Source organism: Mus caroli, unplaced genomic scaffold (genome assembly GCF_978045245.1).
Source record: "Mus caroli unplaced genomic scaffold, Mus_caroli_1 scaffold_5, whole genome shotgun sequence".
Lineage (NCBI taxonomy): Eukaryota > Metazoa > Chordata > Mammalia > Rodentia > Muridae > Mus > Mus caroli.
In genome coordinates, this window is record NW_028227260.1 from 127513387 (window position 1) to 127529281 (window position 15895).

A 15895-nucleotide genomic window follows, 5' to 3' on the forward strand; every position below is an offset into this window, starting at 1 on the left:
AGTCTTCAGTGCAGCGCCGCAGCTTTCTCCATCACTTGACTCCTGGTTACATCTTCTACCACTTCCCCATACATACATTACTAATTTTGGAATATACTGGGCTTATTTATCCCTTTTGCATAATCCTGCTCCCACAAATTGAAATGTACCTCTTCTATGAAGCTATTTCCCTGATTCCTTTGCCACATGGCAAAGTTAATCACTACCTTCTCTATTCTAAGACATTTTCAAAATTAAGGCAGAGAGGGAACATTCTAGTCTTTCAAACACAGGGAACTGAACAAGTTCCTATGAGTTAAAATGTACTTGACTTTACAATGAATTAGGTTTTATTGTGTTTTTCTAAGAAAAATTTGTTTTTGTTGTTTCTCTCGGCCTCCACTTCTTCCTGACCGGACCTTCCTTTTTCTGCCCTCCTACTCCTAAGAGCTTTCTCTCCAGTTTTAGGTCACATACAGTGCCACACTCAAGAAGAACCCATCAGAACATTTATAGGTTATCGATTTTGCCAGCATATTGTTAATCTTTCTTATATTCCATTAAGAACTCAGTCTCCTAAAGTATCAACACTAGATGTTCAATGCAGTTAAGTAATAACGTAATATATTAGAGTCATAAGCAACAAAGCATCACTGCGATTATGGAACAAGCAGGAAATTTCTGTTTCCCTTTTATTCCTCTAAAATATCTAAAAAGAAACATCCTTTCTGACTAGATTGAACAGTATTCTGTGCAGAACCAGTAACCTAATTAGCATTTACTAGCCACTGTGATAACCATATAAAGTGGGAAGCAAGTTCATAAAAAGCTATAACAATAATTTCTAGAAAGTAGTTTTTCTCCTACAGTTCTAATGAGAAATGTCACTTTATTACTTTTAAATAAGGCACAATTTCATTAATAATAAAGATGTGATTTGAAAACAAACTAATAACATGAAATTTTTATTACCCAGTATTCAACAGTGTGTGATTCTCTGAGATGCTATCGCCAAAACTCATTTAAACAACTACAAAAGACAGGGTAATTGTAATGATTAATTACTAATACTCAGCTTCAACTGTAATGTTCTTGGCCACGGGCAAAGCAACACACAGCATCCTGAGCTGGCTGACAAGAAAAAAAAAAATGTTCTTCAGCAATTGAAAGGTAAAAAAAAAGAATTAACTAAAATTGAGAACCAAAGTCATCCTATAGAGGAAACAATAAACGTTTTATCAATGAATGTTTATTTCTGAGAATTAAATTTTACTTTTTCTTCTTTAACTACCTACAAGAAAACTAAGAAAGATTAAGGCATTACTGATTGAAGGCTAGGTTCCTTTCCCATGTGCACTGTCCAATGAACTGACCAATGTCTTATGGCCTTTAGAAGTCTCAGATTCTCTTCAACATGCTATGTCTCATCAGTCACTAATAAATGAACAGAGATGGCAAGAAAATTAATGAGCTAATGTTGATAAGGAGACAGGTCAGCATCCTATAAAAAGACAACTTACATAAGTACAGCATATTAGTAGTTTTTGAACAACCAAATAATAAGGTCCTATTCTAGGATCCCCCGGCACCGAGATGAGAGTGGAAGGCAATTCACATGCTCTGAGCTTAAAAATCCGAGTTCAGCATGTGCTTCCTACTTGTTTATGGAGTTCAATAGAGGCTGATTACTTACTTAAAGACCACACAATTTCTCTGCGCAAAATTCACGATCTTTTTAGCACAGAGAGATGGAAGTGAATCTTATTTTCTCTTTTGTACAGCCAGCAGTTTTAAATGGAGAAGAGCTTCGAAATCTTCAACCTTTAGCCAAAGCCTTTCAAAGTGTGGCATATTTGAAAGTGGGGATTCATTCCTTTAGGCACTTTGTGTGTGTTAGTTAAGTCAGATGTCATGAATTCAGTACTTTGAGATTAGCACATAAAATATAACTATTAATGTTCTTACAAAATATAACTATTCATGTTCTTACTTTTTTTTTCTAAGAAAGATTTCACATTATTTAGTGATGTGTCTGGGAAAGAAAAATCTTTTTAGTAAGCTAAGTTCAATTATTAGAAAGATTTCAATTTAAACACAACTATAGTCACAAAACGAATCAAATTGCATCCTGTATCTCAAAGATAAGATTTTTCAATGATTTTCCAGTGTTGTTTATTACAGAACTCACAGCTGTCTCTCTTAAGATGGTGGATTCTCTCCCTAGATTGTGAAAATGACTCACTAAAAAGAAAATTATTTTTAAAACAATGGAGGTAGAAGATTTACAAATATTAATAAACCATTTTTTACAACTCTATAACTATTGATATTAATGTAATATAAAAAGATGATATAAATATATGCATATTTTAAATATATGACTTGTACTCTAATTCCAGAAATATAAGTAAAAGTTGTCCACTAGTTAGAAGAGAAATCAAATTTTAGCGTAAGAGAAAATTTTACCTAAAACCTATTAAATTAACATATTGAATTATAAAATAAATGGCTATATTTTTAATGAGTCTGTAAAAACTAGAAATTCTACTTTCTAAATGGTAACAAAGGACACAGGCATTCCCAAGTTTAATAGACAAAATACAGGTTTACATTTGTAACCACTCATATAGTTAATATCTGCCTTTCAGCAAATATGCTCTGAAAAATTAAATATCTAGAAAAAGAAAAGGCATGGAGGCAAATGTCTCAAAAAAAAAAAATAATAATAAGATGGAGGAAAACTAAAATTCTTTACGAGGGAGTTCAGAGACATCTAGTGGTTGTTAATATATTGGAGCTTTTTCCTCTCTGTGACTGAGTGTGAAGGCTAAGTAGTTCTATGGTCATCTTATTGCAAACAGCGTCTTTCCTTGCACCTTCAATCTCTTTCATCCTATTGCCTCAGTTTAATAACTGAAGAAATCAGACCCAACATCAATCTTTCAACCTTTTAAAAATTAGTAAAATATCACTGAAATATCACAGAATTCAATAAATGTTTCATCACATAAAAGGGCACGTATGTTTGAAAATGCGATTTCTTGAAAAATGCAGTTAAGCATTTTTTCTTTTAGAAATCATTGGTGCTGCCCTAAATTATGTCATTACATAAAAACAAATAAATAAATAAATAAATAAATAAATAAATAACCCAAGCAGCTAGAAAGCTAAATATGTGGCTTTGAAAAGAGTCATCCGTTATGCATATTCATGGATTCCCTGAATGAGATGACAAACTAACTCAGTCAAAATAAAATCTTATTTCCAAAAGAGAATTTAAAAAAGCAGTTCTACATTTGTTTCAATAATCTCCATCAATGATCCGAAGAACCCTGTCAAACAACTGTTCTTGTCCCTAAGGCCGATCATGGTCCTTTGTGCTGCAGATTAATCCCTATCTTTTTCATTCTTCCTTCAATCCTTCTGTATTGTAGTAATGTACACACCGCTCCTTGTCCTTTCACATAAATACACCATTTGAATGTCATGCTGAAAATGTCAACTAAAACATTATTCCAACTAGCCTAAGTTCTCACAGAACCTGGATTTAAAGGAAGTACTTGCTAACTCTCCCAAAATTATGCCATCTATATGTTTGATGGTAAAGATATATTTATTAATGTTTGAACAAATAATATTGCAAAGCCTTTTCCAAAATAATGCCTTCCACAGAACAACACATATTTTCCTTTTATTCATCAGTGTGAACTGAAGGTATAAAATAAATCAGAAAAAATATGAAGCACTTTTTCATAACCCAAAGAACTTTTAGAAAATAAAATATTTATGAGAACAACTTAAGAAATGGATGCCATTTTACAACTAGTCACAAAACCACTTCTGGGATTGTTGGGTTTAGGCTCTTTTTAGTTTTAGGCAATATAACTCTAGTTTTGTTTTAATGGCCTTGGCTCATGAAAGAACTTCAATGACAACCTTAAAAATGTTTTCATGTGAGGCTGAGCATGGTGGGAAAGGCTGTAATCCCGGGATTTGGGGGGATAATGTAGAAAGAGCTTTAACTCAAGGACAGCCTGGGCTACATAGAAAGTTCTAAGCCAGCTTCAGCTACAAAGTGAGAACCTGTCAATAAATCTGTTTGCTTGTTTGTTTGCTTGTTTGTTTGTTGGTTGGTTGGTTGGTTTATAAGCTGCATGCATTTGAGTGTCATCACAAACAGTGCTGTTCAGGAACAGTAGAATTTACAAAGAGCAGAATTCATGTTGGAAAGCTATAGAGGAAATTGCAGAGGCAAGAAATAAACTAACTTTTACTTAACTATACTTTCTTATGATGTTCTTAGGAAGACCCAGCTTGGGTTACAATCTCTTTTCACTGAAAACAAATCCTCAGGTCATCTCTACACTCTCAAATGTCACCTGATTAGTTACAAAGGGAAAATGTACCATAAAAAGTGGTGAGCCTTGGGAATTATAGCATAAACCAAGTGACCAAATTGAGCAACACAAGTAGTGTGATAATCTGATGCAGTATTCCTAGTGACATGCTGCAAAAGGAGACATATGAAGAACTGCCAGAAGTCTCTTTATGGGATTTTGTATTATTGAGTGAATGCTAATATTTCCATGTGATTATAGTTATTATGTAGAAAGATCTTCTTATGAGATATATATTCTTTTATTTTATTATTCACTTTAAAGGTTTATAATTATTTGTACATATTTGTCTTTCTCTCTGTGTCACATGTATGTGAATGCATGTAGAGATCAGAAGACATATTGGAAGCCCTGGAGCTGGCATTACAGGTGGTTGTGAGCTACTGGGAACCAGTATCTACTGGGAATTCAGGTCCTCTGGAAGAGCAGCAATTATTCTTAGCCAATGAGTCATCTTTCCAGCCCTCCTCGTTTTATTTTCCATGAGTTGGGAAGGGGAGGGCATATGTGTGTGTGTGCCTGTGCAAGTGTGTGTATGCATGTATGTGTGCACATGTGCGTGCATATGTATGCGTGTGCATGTGTGTGTGTGTTTTAGCATATGAGTGGACCCATTGTCTGTGCATGTGCAGTGGAGGCCTGAGGGTGATGTTAGGAATCATCCTATATGCTAAAGTATCTACATTGAAGATTCTACAATGAACAATTTTGTTGTCTGCAACTTACTTTAAAATGGTTCATAAATGTATACACTTACACAAATATATCACATAAACAAATTGTTATTAATATAAAATTAGGTGTTTTTCTGAAGATAGATGTTCTGAAATCTCTGTTACTTTGTGCACATGTATATCTAACTCTATGTTGAAAGAGATGGGAGAGAAAGCTAATAGAATGAAATGTTATCAATCGGGGAACAGAGTAAAAGAGAAACTTTGAAATGTGTACTTTTCCAAAATAAATAAGCAAGAAAGGGGGTACATACCATGGCAGTTCTCGACTTGATGAACCAGTCAAATCTAAACTGGGGAGCATTCCGTACACACTGCCTTAATTCTTCATATACATTTTCTCTGTCAAAACCCATTTTGTGTAACATACAAATCAAGAATCTGTCTTCCTCTTCAGTATAGTTCTTTCCTTTACTGGTTCCATACTGAATACGCAACTGATGAAATGGAGCCTTGTATCTTGCGATCTGTAAGTTTCAAAAAAAAATTGCTCTTTTAATAGAGAGTGCAATAACAAGTCAAAGCTAATCGCTACAGCAAATATAATAATCTACTAATAAACTGAAATAGAATATACTACTTTGGCATCCAGTGCTTTCTTAATACTGATCCTTCGCTGAATTCTTGCTTCTCCACGTTCAATTTGAGCCATAATTTTCTCAATGTCCTGTAATTCATTGCAGCGTTCCCAAAATACAGCTGAAAAGAAAGTGGTTACTTTAAATTACTACCATTTAAGCAAATGAATTTGAGGAATTACAGAATACAGAATTAACAGGCAGCTATGGTGACATCTGTGTGTAAATAGCATATTCAGTAATTAAATGTTCTTAAGTTACCATTTTACCTAAATATGATGCAAAGGAAACAAAAAAATTAATAAAGTGAAACAGAAATAAGATATTCATATAAATGTAAATATAGCTTTCTAGTAAGCAAAAATGAAAATATACTTGCTACCTTTTTCCTATGAAGTGACAATTTCTACAGAAACTGTTGGTTATATCTGCGATCATTCACTAATCTTATAGTTCTAGTCACCTTCTTAAAAGAAGAGATATTTTAACTGGACACCCACCGAAAGATATTTAAATCCCCGAGTCACCCAACCAAATTTTACTGATGACCAAACAATCTGCTGCATTCATGTCACATCTGTTGATTTCAGTGAAAGGCCTTCTAATAACATCTTCTACATCCCAAAATTCTTCCATTTTAGAGCATATCAAGAAAGGTATGTTAGCTCTTGATGGCTTGCATAAGCACTTATGTTCACTTATGCATTCTCTCAGCTACTCATTCAACACACATACATACCTACATACACACACACTCACATACACACACACAGACACACACACACATGCACACACTTATGTATGCAACTTCTTACATTAAGATACAATATACTCATGAACATACGATTTTGTATAATTCTTCTCCTATCAATCAATCAAATAAGCCCACTCAATTCTCCCCCACCTCTGACATGACCTCCAATCTGATGAACCACAATTAAACAGTCCTGCCATCTCTCTCCAGTCTGAAGAAAATCCTTTAGAAAGGCTGGAAGTGTGCACAGAAACAGAAAGGAACACTTGCTTGGACTTAAAGGCCTGGGCTTGCTCCATAGAACTTGAGGATAGAAGAAAGAAAATTCTTCAGAAAATCTCACTATACCTGCCTTTCACACTCATTTCCTCGTGCTTGGTTTAGTGACAATCTTAAGGGAACATCTACCACTGCACTAAAACCCCAGCTCAGTGTATCTTTCTTTTCCTCTCCAGCTTTCTTTCTCTCATTCCTCCTTTCTTTATTTTAGAGCAGTAAGTGGAACCTAGGACCCTTGCCATGACACCTTAGCCCTTATATTTCTAAAACATGACCTCGATATACCCAGGCTGGCCACTAACCTGCTATACAGACTAGGCTGCCATCAACCTCAGGATTCTCCTACCTCAGACTCCATACACTGGGATCACAGAACTGCATCTCCATGCCTAGTTATCTGATGTCTTTTAGAAACAGTTACAACTTACACTTGACCCACATCAATGCCATGTCTCTTTACATCCTTTTCATTCAACTTTCATGAAAATTTTATCTCTTCCATCTATTGCTTCCCAAAAGAACTCATAGTTTTCACCCTTCACATAATTAGTAGTATCCGGTTACTCTTCAAGAAAAAAAAAAAGTTTCATGATTTTGATGTTATATAAAATAAAGTCCAGACAAAATTAACTTTTAAATTCCCTTTTAGGTTTCCATGAGGGAAAATAGAGTAGGTAGGTGTTCTCTAATTACAACTGATTTTCTTTACGTGCTAACTAGTACTCTAAATAAACTAAAAACTATATCTAGTAACAATTAAGCTTTGATTTATTTATGAGTTTTTTAATGTTTTCTTTTATTTGGTTGGTATTTTTATGCTAATAAGCACAGAATTTCAGTAGTTATCTCAAATATCTGGCAGGGAGGGGACAAAGAAACTATACAACTACTTTTTAACATTGCATCCTTTTTATGGAAAACTCTCTCAATTATAAATACCTGATATTCAGACTAAATTTGAAAGGTCAGCCTATTTGAAATTTAACCACACACAGAAAACAGATAGATTAACCTATTTTAATAAAATTTCTCTCCAGAAGCCTGACAGTTTAGATATGCTCTGACACAGGAATTAATATTAACTCCACAGGCTTCTGTGCCGCTATTCTGACTCTGATTGAGGCTAAAGACACAGCTGAGCAGGAGAGGGAAATGATTCAAGGGCCACTGAACAGACTTAGCCAAAAAAATCTTTTTAGATCTATTCTAAATTGCCTTAAGTTAATAGGGCCCGCCACTACCTGATTGAATTCCTTGAGGGCAGTTGAGTCTCTAAATGGGCCTGATAAGAACTCTATATTTCAAAGATGACCTACAATGACTATTTCAAACCACTAAACCAGAAGCCTCGGGATGAGACTTTAGAAAGACCAAATAAGAGAAATGAGAGAATAGAAAAGCCATGCAGTAGCCACTTTTGTTTATGCTTTACTTGGCAATCTTAGTTGACTCCTAGCCAATCATATTACATCATTACTTACATCTCATTCACAAAAGTTTTAACATCTCTGAACAAAGACACAACTAAATTAATGACAAAGAATCAGGAGTTGGAGAGATGGCACAGTGGTTAAGAGCACTTGCTGCTCTTCTAGAGGACCAAAATGTGGTTCCTGGCACCCACACAAGACAGCTCACAACCTGTAACTCCATCTCCAGAGTATCTGATGCCTTCTTCTGTTCTCCGTAGGCACCTGTTCATACATAGGCTACATCCACATGGACACAAACGCACACAGAAAAATAAATGAATCTCTTTTTCAAAAGACAGGCATACATTTAAATAAAAGTATCTATTTGAAGTGACATACAAACCTGAATACTCCATGACCTCCTCGGGGGACTTTCCCTCCACCTCTCGAGCTATATTATCAATGTCATCTCTCCCATACTTCTCATTAGCTTTAATAAACTGGTTAAAATCTCGCTTAGTCCAGTTTGTGAAACCCTATGAATAAAAATTTAAACATCATCAGTAGATGGCAAATTAATAAAGTCAGTTACTATCCTACTTATATCTGCACAATGAAGCATGAAAAGCAGTTTAAAATGCTTAACATGTGCCCTTTTATAAAGTTCATTTCTTTAATGTGGAATCAAAAAGCTGAGTTTGAGTTGTTAAAGAAATAACTGCTTTTTTACTTTAAAGAAAATGTACTTTTCAAGTACTTTAACTTGATTTATAATCTTAAGACATTGTATGGTCTTAATTCCATATTTCCAGATGCCCACATTAAACTACAATTCTGATATAAATTCTAATGTAAATGCTTAAGTTCTGATATCCCAGGGTCTCAATGACTTTTCCCACAGATCTGTTCTCATGTAAATTAAGAGAGATACATGTGGTTGTATTGAATTGAAAGAACACTGAAAGAAAATCCAGGAAGAATGCAAGATGTTCGTTCGATCATTCCTAACTACAATAAATAAATCATTTCTCTTCAAAATTGCATTCATAAGGACCAGCAAGTTGGAACAGAAGTTGAAGGTGCTTGTCATACCAGCCTGAAAACCTGAGTGCGAGCCCCAGATCCCACTGTGGAAACAAAGAGCTGATTCTCAAAAGTTGTCCTATGACCTTTCCGTACATGCTAACCATGCACACACCTCTTTTAATAATAATAAATAACATCACTTTTAAAGACTCTATTCATAAATAGGACCTCTATAAATACTGTAGTCAGGCATCTGAACGGTTTTTACTAAAGTATGTAACAACCAGTGTTTTGGGTCATTTCCAAATATTATTCCATCAATGGTATTGTAAGTCAGTTGGCAGAAACCTTGCCTAGCATGGGTGAAGTCCTGAGTTCAGTTCAGAGCAGCACATAAAACAGACATGGTGGCACATGCCTGTAATTCCAACAGATATGATATGGACTCAGGAGGAACAGAAGTTCAAGGCCATCCTCAGCTACAGGATGAACTCAAGGCCATCATGAGAGGCATGAATCTCTTTAAAAAAAAAAAAAAAACTTGAGCATTAAAGTTGCAGAATCAGGAAAAGATGGCTTAAATTCAACTCTGAGGGACAAAAAAACTTGATTATGCTTCTAATTATAAACTCAATTATCTCAATTGAGATTACATATTCACATTATACTGTATATTCAGAATATATTATAAGCAGTGTAGCATTCAAAAGGCACAACTTTATTTTTGTGCTCAGGAAATAAGTTTTGAAATTAAAATAAAAGCAAACATTAATATATAAATATTTTATCCTGTGGTTGTTCTTAGAACTCTGCCAACTGCAATTATATTACCAGCTAAATTTTGGTGACTTTCAGGCATTTGTTCATAAACTTATTGGAGTATTTTGTCAAAATTCATTCAATAAAATTATGCGATATTAAAAGCAAAAGGTCTGTATCAATATAAAAAAAACCTCTTATTTTACTTTTAATTAATTCATATTCCTGAGACACAGTATGATATTGTAAAGCACATTCTATAACTTGCATATAAATCACCTCAAGCATTAATCCTTCCTTCATGTGAAAAACATTTCAAATTATCAGCTAACAGAGTGGAGAATCCCCTACTACCGTGTCTTGCACATTGTTCCAAAAATAGCTCAAGAAATAAATTTAGCTGGCTAAAGTAGTGTCATAAATTCACATTTTGTTTTATCTTACCAGAACTCATTTCAGAAATGCGATACAAAATTTATTAAAGCAACAATTACTTGAAAGCTTTAAGGTGGAAACCTTCCCTATTTAATATTAGCTTTTAATTACATAATGATCACATTAAAATGCTTCAGGAATTTCTCACTATTGCATTCACGTTCTTTCTTGAGAACTCTTAACTTCCTTCAAAAGGAATTTTTCATAATCAAAGAAAAAATTGTGTAGTACAGTTTCAGGGATCAAGTCAATCAATGAAATTTAATTTTCAGGTATATGTTGGAAATTATTATTTAATAAAATTCAAATCTGGATTCACTGACATTATTATAATTGGTAAAAGTGTGTCTTATTTTTAATAGCTGACAGTTTTGTTTTACATATACATATTCACCCAATATTTCCAAGAGAGCATCTTTTACAAAGAATTTTCTAAAAAGTAAAGATATGTGGTCAAAATGTATGTTTATGGGTATATCAGACCAGAAAACTGTATATACTAAAAAGCGGATTTTTTTCTATTAGTTGACTAAAAGTAGTTCAGCTACTTAAAATAGTTTACTTGTGTGAGAAGTTTATCCTTCTCTTCAGTCTCTTGTGGTGTAAGAGGTTCCGCTCCATCAATCTTTTTTTGCTCTTCTCTTTGAGCTATAGCTGGATTGGGGATCTCAGGATTTCTTGGGACCTAAGATCAAAAGAGAAATGAGTAAACCTATGAGAAAAATTAATCAGAAAAAGTATACATACACATATTAATCTGGAGAGTTGTCTCCACAGTAGACAGTAGAACCTCAGAAGTAGATGGCTCACAGTCTTCTCTGCATTTCTACCACTATGGTTTTATCCTAATTAAAACCATTCTTATTATGGTATAATATTTGAGGATTGTAGCCCATTGATAAATGAATGCCACAGTGTAGTTTACATCTCATTATACTGTGTAACAAAATACATCCCTATCATATGGCATTGTGGAGAATAAACACACATTTTGGTATTTAGTGTCTAAAGACTCCCAGTAGTATACAGCAGGGTATATGCAGAAGCACTACACCTAAAGATGACAGCCAGTGTTCTGGTCGTCTTAAGTCATGGAGACAATAGAATGCTTTTATTCCCTGATAGAGGTTGTAAAGACAGAGTGTTTGATATAAGAAAGGTATTCCAGAGAGAGTGGCAACATAAAGAAGGAAACAAAGCAATGACAAATTTAAGAAGTATGTGTAGAGGGAGTGTATGATAGAGCACACCAACAGCTGTGATGGATCCATCATTCATGGGAGAGAACTTGTGCACTGGCAGTGACCAATAAAGATAATAATAGTGCTCTTTAAAGTACAGAACTTTGACAACTGAAAAGAAAGCATGAACCGGAACCACTGGGGACAAAAGCTGAGATTTCTGCAACTCATAATGGTAGCTCGGAAGGCCTCAGTGCATCAGAGTGTGCACGTGGTCCACTGGAGTTCAGCAGCATTTGGACAGCACTCCTTGTCATGAAAGGACAAATCTGGTTTCCAGCCTTGAAGCCTCCTATCATTACTGCAACATCTGGAAACATGACGCAGCTCAATGATTTAAGACAGCAGGTACAGAACATGTGTAGTACATTTTATAGCATTCCATTAAACATGAAAATTGAAAAGCTTGGCAGTAAGTCTTCACTGTTTGGAAGGCACACGTAATATAAATGACTCATTCCCTAGAAACGTCAAATACACATACCACAATAAAATTATGGCATATATTATAGGACATTTTTTCTCATTGTTATACATACTTTATAGCATTTAAAATTGTATCATTATAACTTAAAGGTAAGCCCTTTAAAAGTGCTATACCCAATAGTTCTTTGGATTAAAAACTTACCAAATAGATACTTAAAAAGAAATACTGGATATGTTAAAAAGCCGATTCATTTGTAACCATAAGTACCAGATAATCAAATCAGTATGTATTGAGTGTATATTATATTCTTAGTACTAAAATAAGTACGGATTGATTTGCTGGACACAACCCTTCCCCACAAGAAATTTCCAAACCTCCTGTGATTTTGACTTAGTTTCACCAGATGTGCTGGCACACAACTGTGATCTTAGGACTAGAAAACCAAAGTAGGAAGACTGTAAGTTTGAGGCCAGCTTGGTCTACCTTGTGAGTTCAAGAATGGCTGGGTTACACAACAAGAGCTAGCTCATAAAAAGAGAAAGGATAGACTGTAGTAGTACACATCCATTTCCCTTAGCAGCTGGGAGGCTGACGCAGGAGAACAGCTCATGAGTAAGACGGAGGAAGAGAGAGGAAGGATGAGAGGGGAGAGTAAAAGAGGGGGAGCAGTGGTAGGAAAAGAAGAGGAAAGAAAAGAAGAGGAAGAATAAATGGAAGAAAAAGAAATGAAAGGACAAGACAGTGACTAAAACCCTAAAGTTCTGGGGAGATGTGAAGCAAAGACTTTTCTAGACTGGCACAATATAAGCAAAAGCATGAAAGCAGAAAGGCACAGGGTTACACAGGAGTTGTATTAGGCATGGGTTAGGCTGAGGAGTGTGAAACTTTGGGTTCTATTGCAAGCACTGTAAAGAGTGTTGGGACTAATATTGAGAAAAGAACAACAACAAGAACAAAAAGCTTGGTACATGGACTCAGAGGGTCCCAAACTCCATGAGGGGCTTTTGATCATGGTAGTAAAGTATCAGAATGACATATTTTCACTATAGTCCTTCCAGTAGATGGAGCAAAGTAGAGAAACTACCTGAAGGCTTCTCTAACAGACCCAGCACATTGCAAAGATAGTACAGGCAGATCTTGCCCTGCCCCCTCCCTTCTCTCTCCCTTATGAAACTATTAGATTCCCTCATCCAGGCACTTCCACATTCCAAACCTAGCCACCAAGGTCCACTCCTTTATCTGGCTTACTTCCTTGGGCCTGACACATTCCTGAGGCTGGTCCAGCTAACCAAGGTCCAGCTAACAAGACACCAAGATCTAGTTATCGAAATGCATTATTTGGCTACACTGACTAACATGTCCAATCAGGACTTATGAACTCATCCTAGCTCAGACTTCCCTCCTTTTCTCCTTAAAAACCATTCCAATCAAAGAAAATACATGGTGGAACTTGTGGCTCTAGCTGTATATGTAGCAGAGGATGGCCTAGTCGGTCATCAATGGGAGGAGAGGTGAAGGTTCTATGCCTCAGTATAGGGGAATGCCAGGACCAGGGATGGGAGTTGGGTGGGTTGGTGAGCAGGCGGAGGGGGAAAGGGATAGGGGGATTTTTGGAGGGGAAACTAGGAAAGGGGATAACATTTGAAATGTAAATAAAGATAATATCTAATAAAAAATGAAAAAAAATAAAAAACAAAAACATTCCAGCAGAGACACCCGCTGCTGTCTTTGCCAGATCCAGAGGTAGTACCCCACCACCCAAGTTGAATCCTCTGAGGTAAAATAAACCTCTTTTGTGCTGAGATTTTGGTGTCTGGGTGTGTTCTGTGCTGGCTCCCAGGCCAGAGGCAGAGAACTGCTGAGACATTATAACTTGGAAATGAAGTACGGTGACAAAAGAAATAGAAAAAGCATAAACCAAACATGAAATGTAGAGGCTGATGAAAGGGCAGTGTCATTCCGAATAGCTCAGCAGATAAAGGCAATCCCTGTAACCCAGATGGTGGTGGAAGGACAGACCTGACTCCCACAAGTTGTCCTTTGACCTCCAGGGTCACACAGTGGTGTGGACTCTATCTCCTCAAATAAATAAATGAATAAAAAGGAGCTAGATTCCACGAGAGAGTAAAAAAAAAAAACTTATTGCTTAGGAGTTCAGCAAGATTTTATAGAAATATGGATTGCTAAATTAAATGTGGCAGCACAGAAAATGAGAGCAGTCTCCTGAAATCAGCTCTCCATAGCTTAACAGGCAGCCCACAATGACACATTACCAAAGCTCACAAAGTGCATGGGACCTCATCCATTTGTCAAATGTTTATATCTGTCCCTAAAGAAATCTTTTGGAGATAGATACAGGAATGTCCTGAAGCTTTGTGGAGCTTTAAATATGGTAAAAACACTTTTCATTCGTGCTCTTAGATCGACTACAAGTTAAAATTTCAGTTGTCACCCTCTTCCAATGATAAGACTTTAGTGAACACATAAGTATATTAATTATCAACTCCTTTAATTGTAGAGAGTAAAAAAGCCTCTGAAGATGTCCCACTTACAGCAAGGTCAAAGCTTGGGTGGGGAAGAATTGACCCCGCCAGCCACAAAGTGATTACACTAAAGCAAATAACCACTCCTCCCAGCCACCAATGAAACCTTTTAACTGAAAATCTTACTAGGCACACTACTGATGTGGCCTCGGTGTACCAAATGTATAAGGAGAGAAAACAAAAAAATTTAATAGCTAATAAGCAGGCTCTCGAGAACATGTATCAACAACTTCAGAACTAGTGAGCCCACAGCAGGTGTATGCCTTTAATCCCAGTACTGGAAGGCAGAGGCAGGCAGAATTCTGGGAGTTTGAGGTTAGTGTGATTTACACAGAGAGTTCCAGGCCAGTCAGCACTGCATAGTGAGACCCTGTCTCAGAACAAAAACATAAGCAAGCAATTGAGCCTCTTACTAGCCCTTTCTTCAATCACTGTAGGGTAACACTTTGGAGTCTCAAAACACACAAATCAGCATTAGCTACAATGTACCCAACTATGGACCATTCCGATTTCCTCTTACCCCATATTCTAACACAAGATTCTTTATTTATTTTTTATAATTATATTGTATGGGTCTTAAGGGTAAACATTAGAGATGACAGGGTCATGCTGAGATGACAAAAGATTGGACAGCCCTGAATGATTACTACTACAAACATCAAAAGGGGACAGAACTCAAGTTTTTGAGAACATGTACATAGAAAACATCAAGTACCTCCACTACAGCAGCTGTGCTCACATAAAAATAAATTATTGCTTCATTTATTTTGTAACTTCGATGAGTTTTCTAGATGCATAAGGTATCAAACAATATTAAGTAAATATTTATCTTTGACTTTTTTGTTTACATTTATGTTGTGTGTGTTTATGTGCAGGTGGGCACATGCTACAGCATGTGTGGGGGGCCAGAGAATAACTTGAGAGAGTCACTTCCCTCCTCCCACCATATGAGTTCCAGAGCTTAAACTCAGGTCCTTGGGCTTAGCAACAAACGATCTTTACTGGCAGAGCCATCTCTCCAGCCCAATCCTAGGAATTTCTTAAGATACGTAGAATGTTATCTTTGAAACTCTGTAGATGATTAACAAGTCATGCTCATCTGTCTGTACTCTGAACTCAATCATGAGACCCTTCCAATTAGATAACCCACCTGAGCTCAGACCCATAGTTCTTAGGAAAAAATGGAAGAGACAAAGTTCAGAAAGTTTTAAGGAACTGGAATATGGTATTTATCTTCTAAATCCTCACCTAGGTATTCCTAAAAGAGACTCCCATCAAATCTTTAGATGCACCGTGGGAGTCCAAGGTGGAACCAAAGAGAGCACAAAGCT

The 15895-nt window shown here is 36.0% G+C and overlaps 1 protein-coding gene across 3 annotated transcripts in view; it reads right to left on the reverse strand.

Moving 5' to 3' along the window:
* Positions 1 to 15895, reverse strand: part of Smarca1 (SNF2 related chromatin remodeling ATPase 1) — a 73978-nt gene that overhangs the window by 8824 nt on the left and 49259 nt on the right. For all 3 annotated transcript variants that reach the window (XM_021152993.3, XM_021152995.3, XM_021152994.3), the window contains exons 19-22: positions 10916 to 11038; positions 8537 to 8669; positions 5691 to 5809; positions 5365 to 5577 (exon numbers count right to left, since the gene is read on the reverse strand). In XM_021152993.3, coding sequence (XP_021008652.1) covers positions 5365 to 5577; positions 5691 to 5809; positions 8537 to 8669; positions 10916 to 11038 — 588 coding nt within the window. The remainder of the gene's footprint in view (positions 1 to 5364; positions 5578 to 5690; positions 5810 to 8536; positions 8670 to 10915; positions 11039 to 15895) is intronic.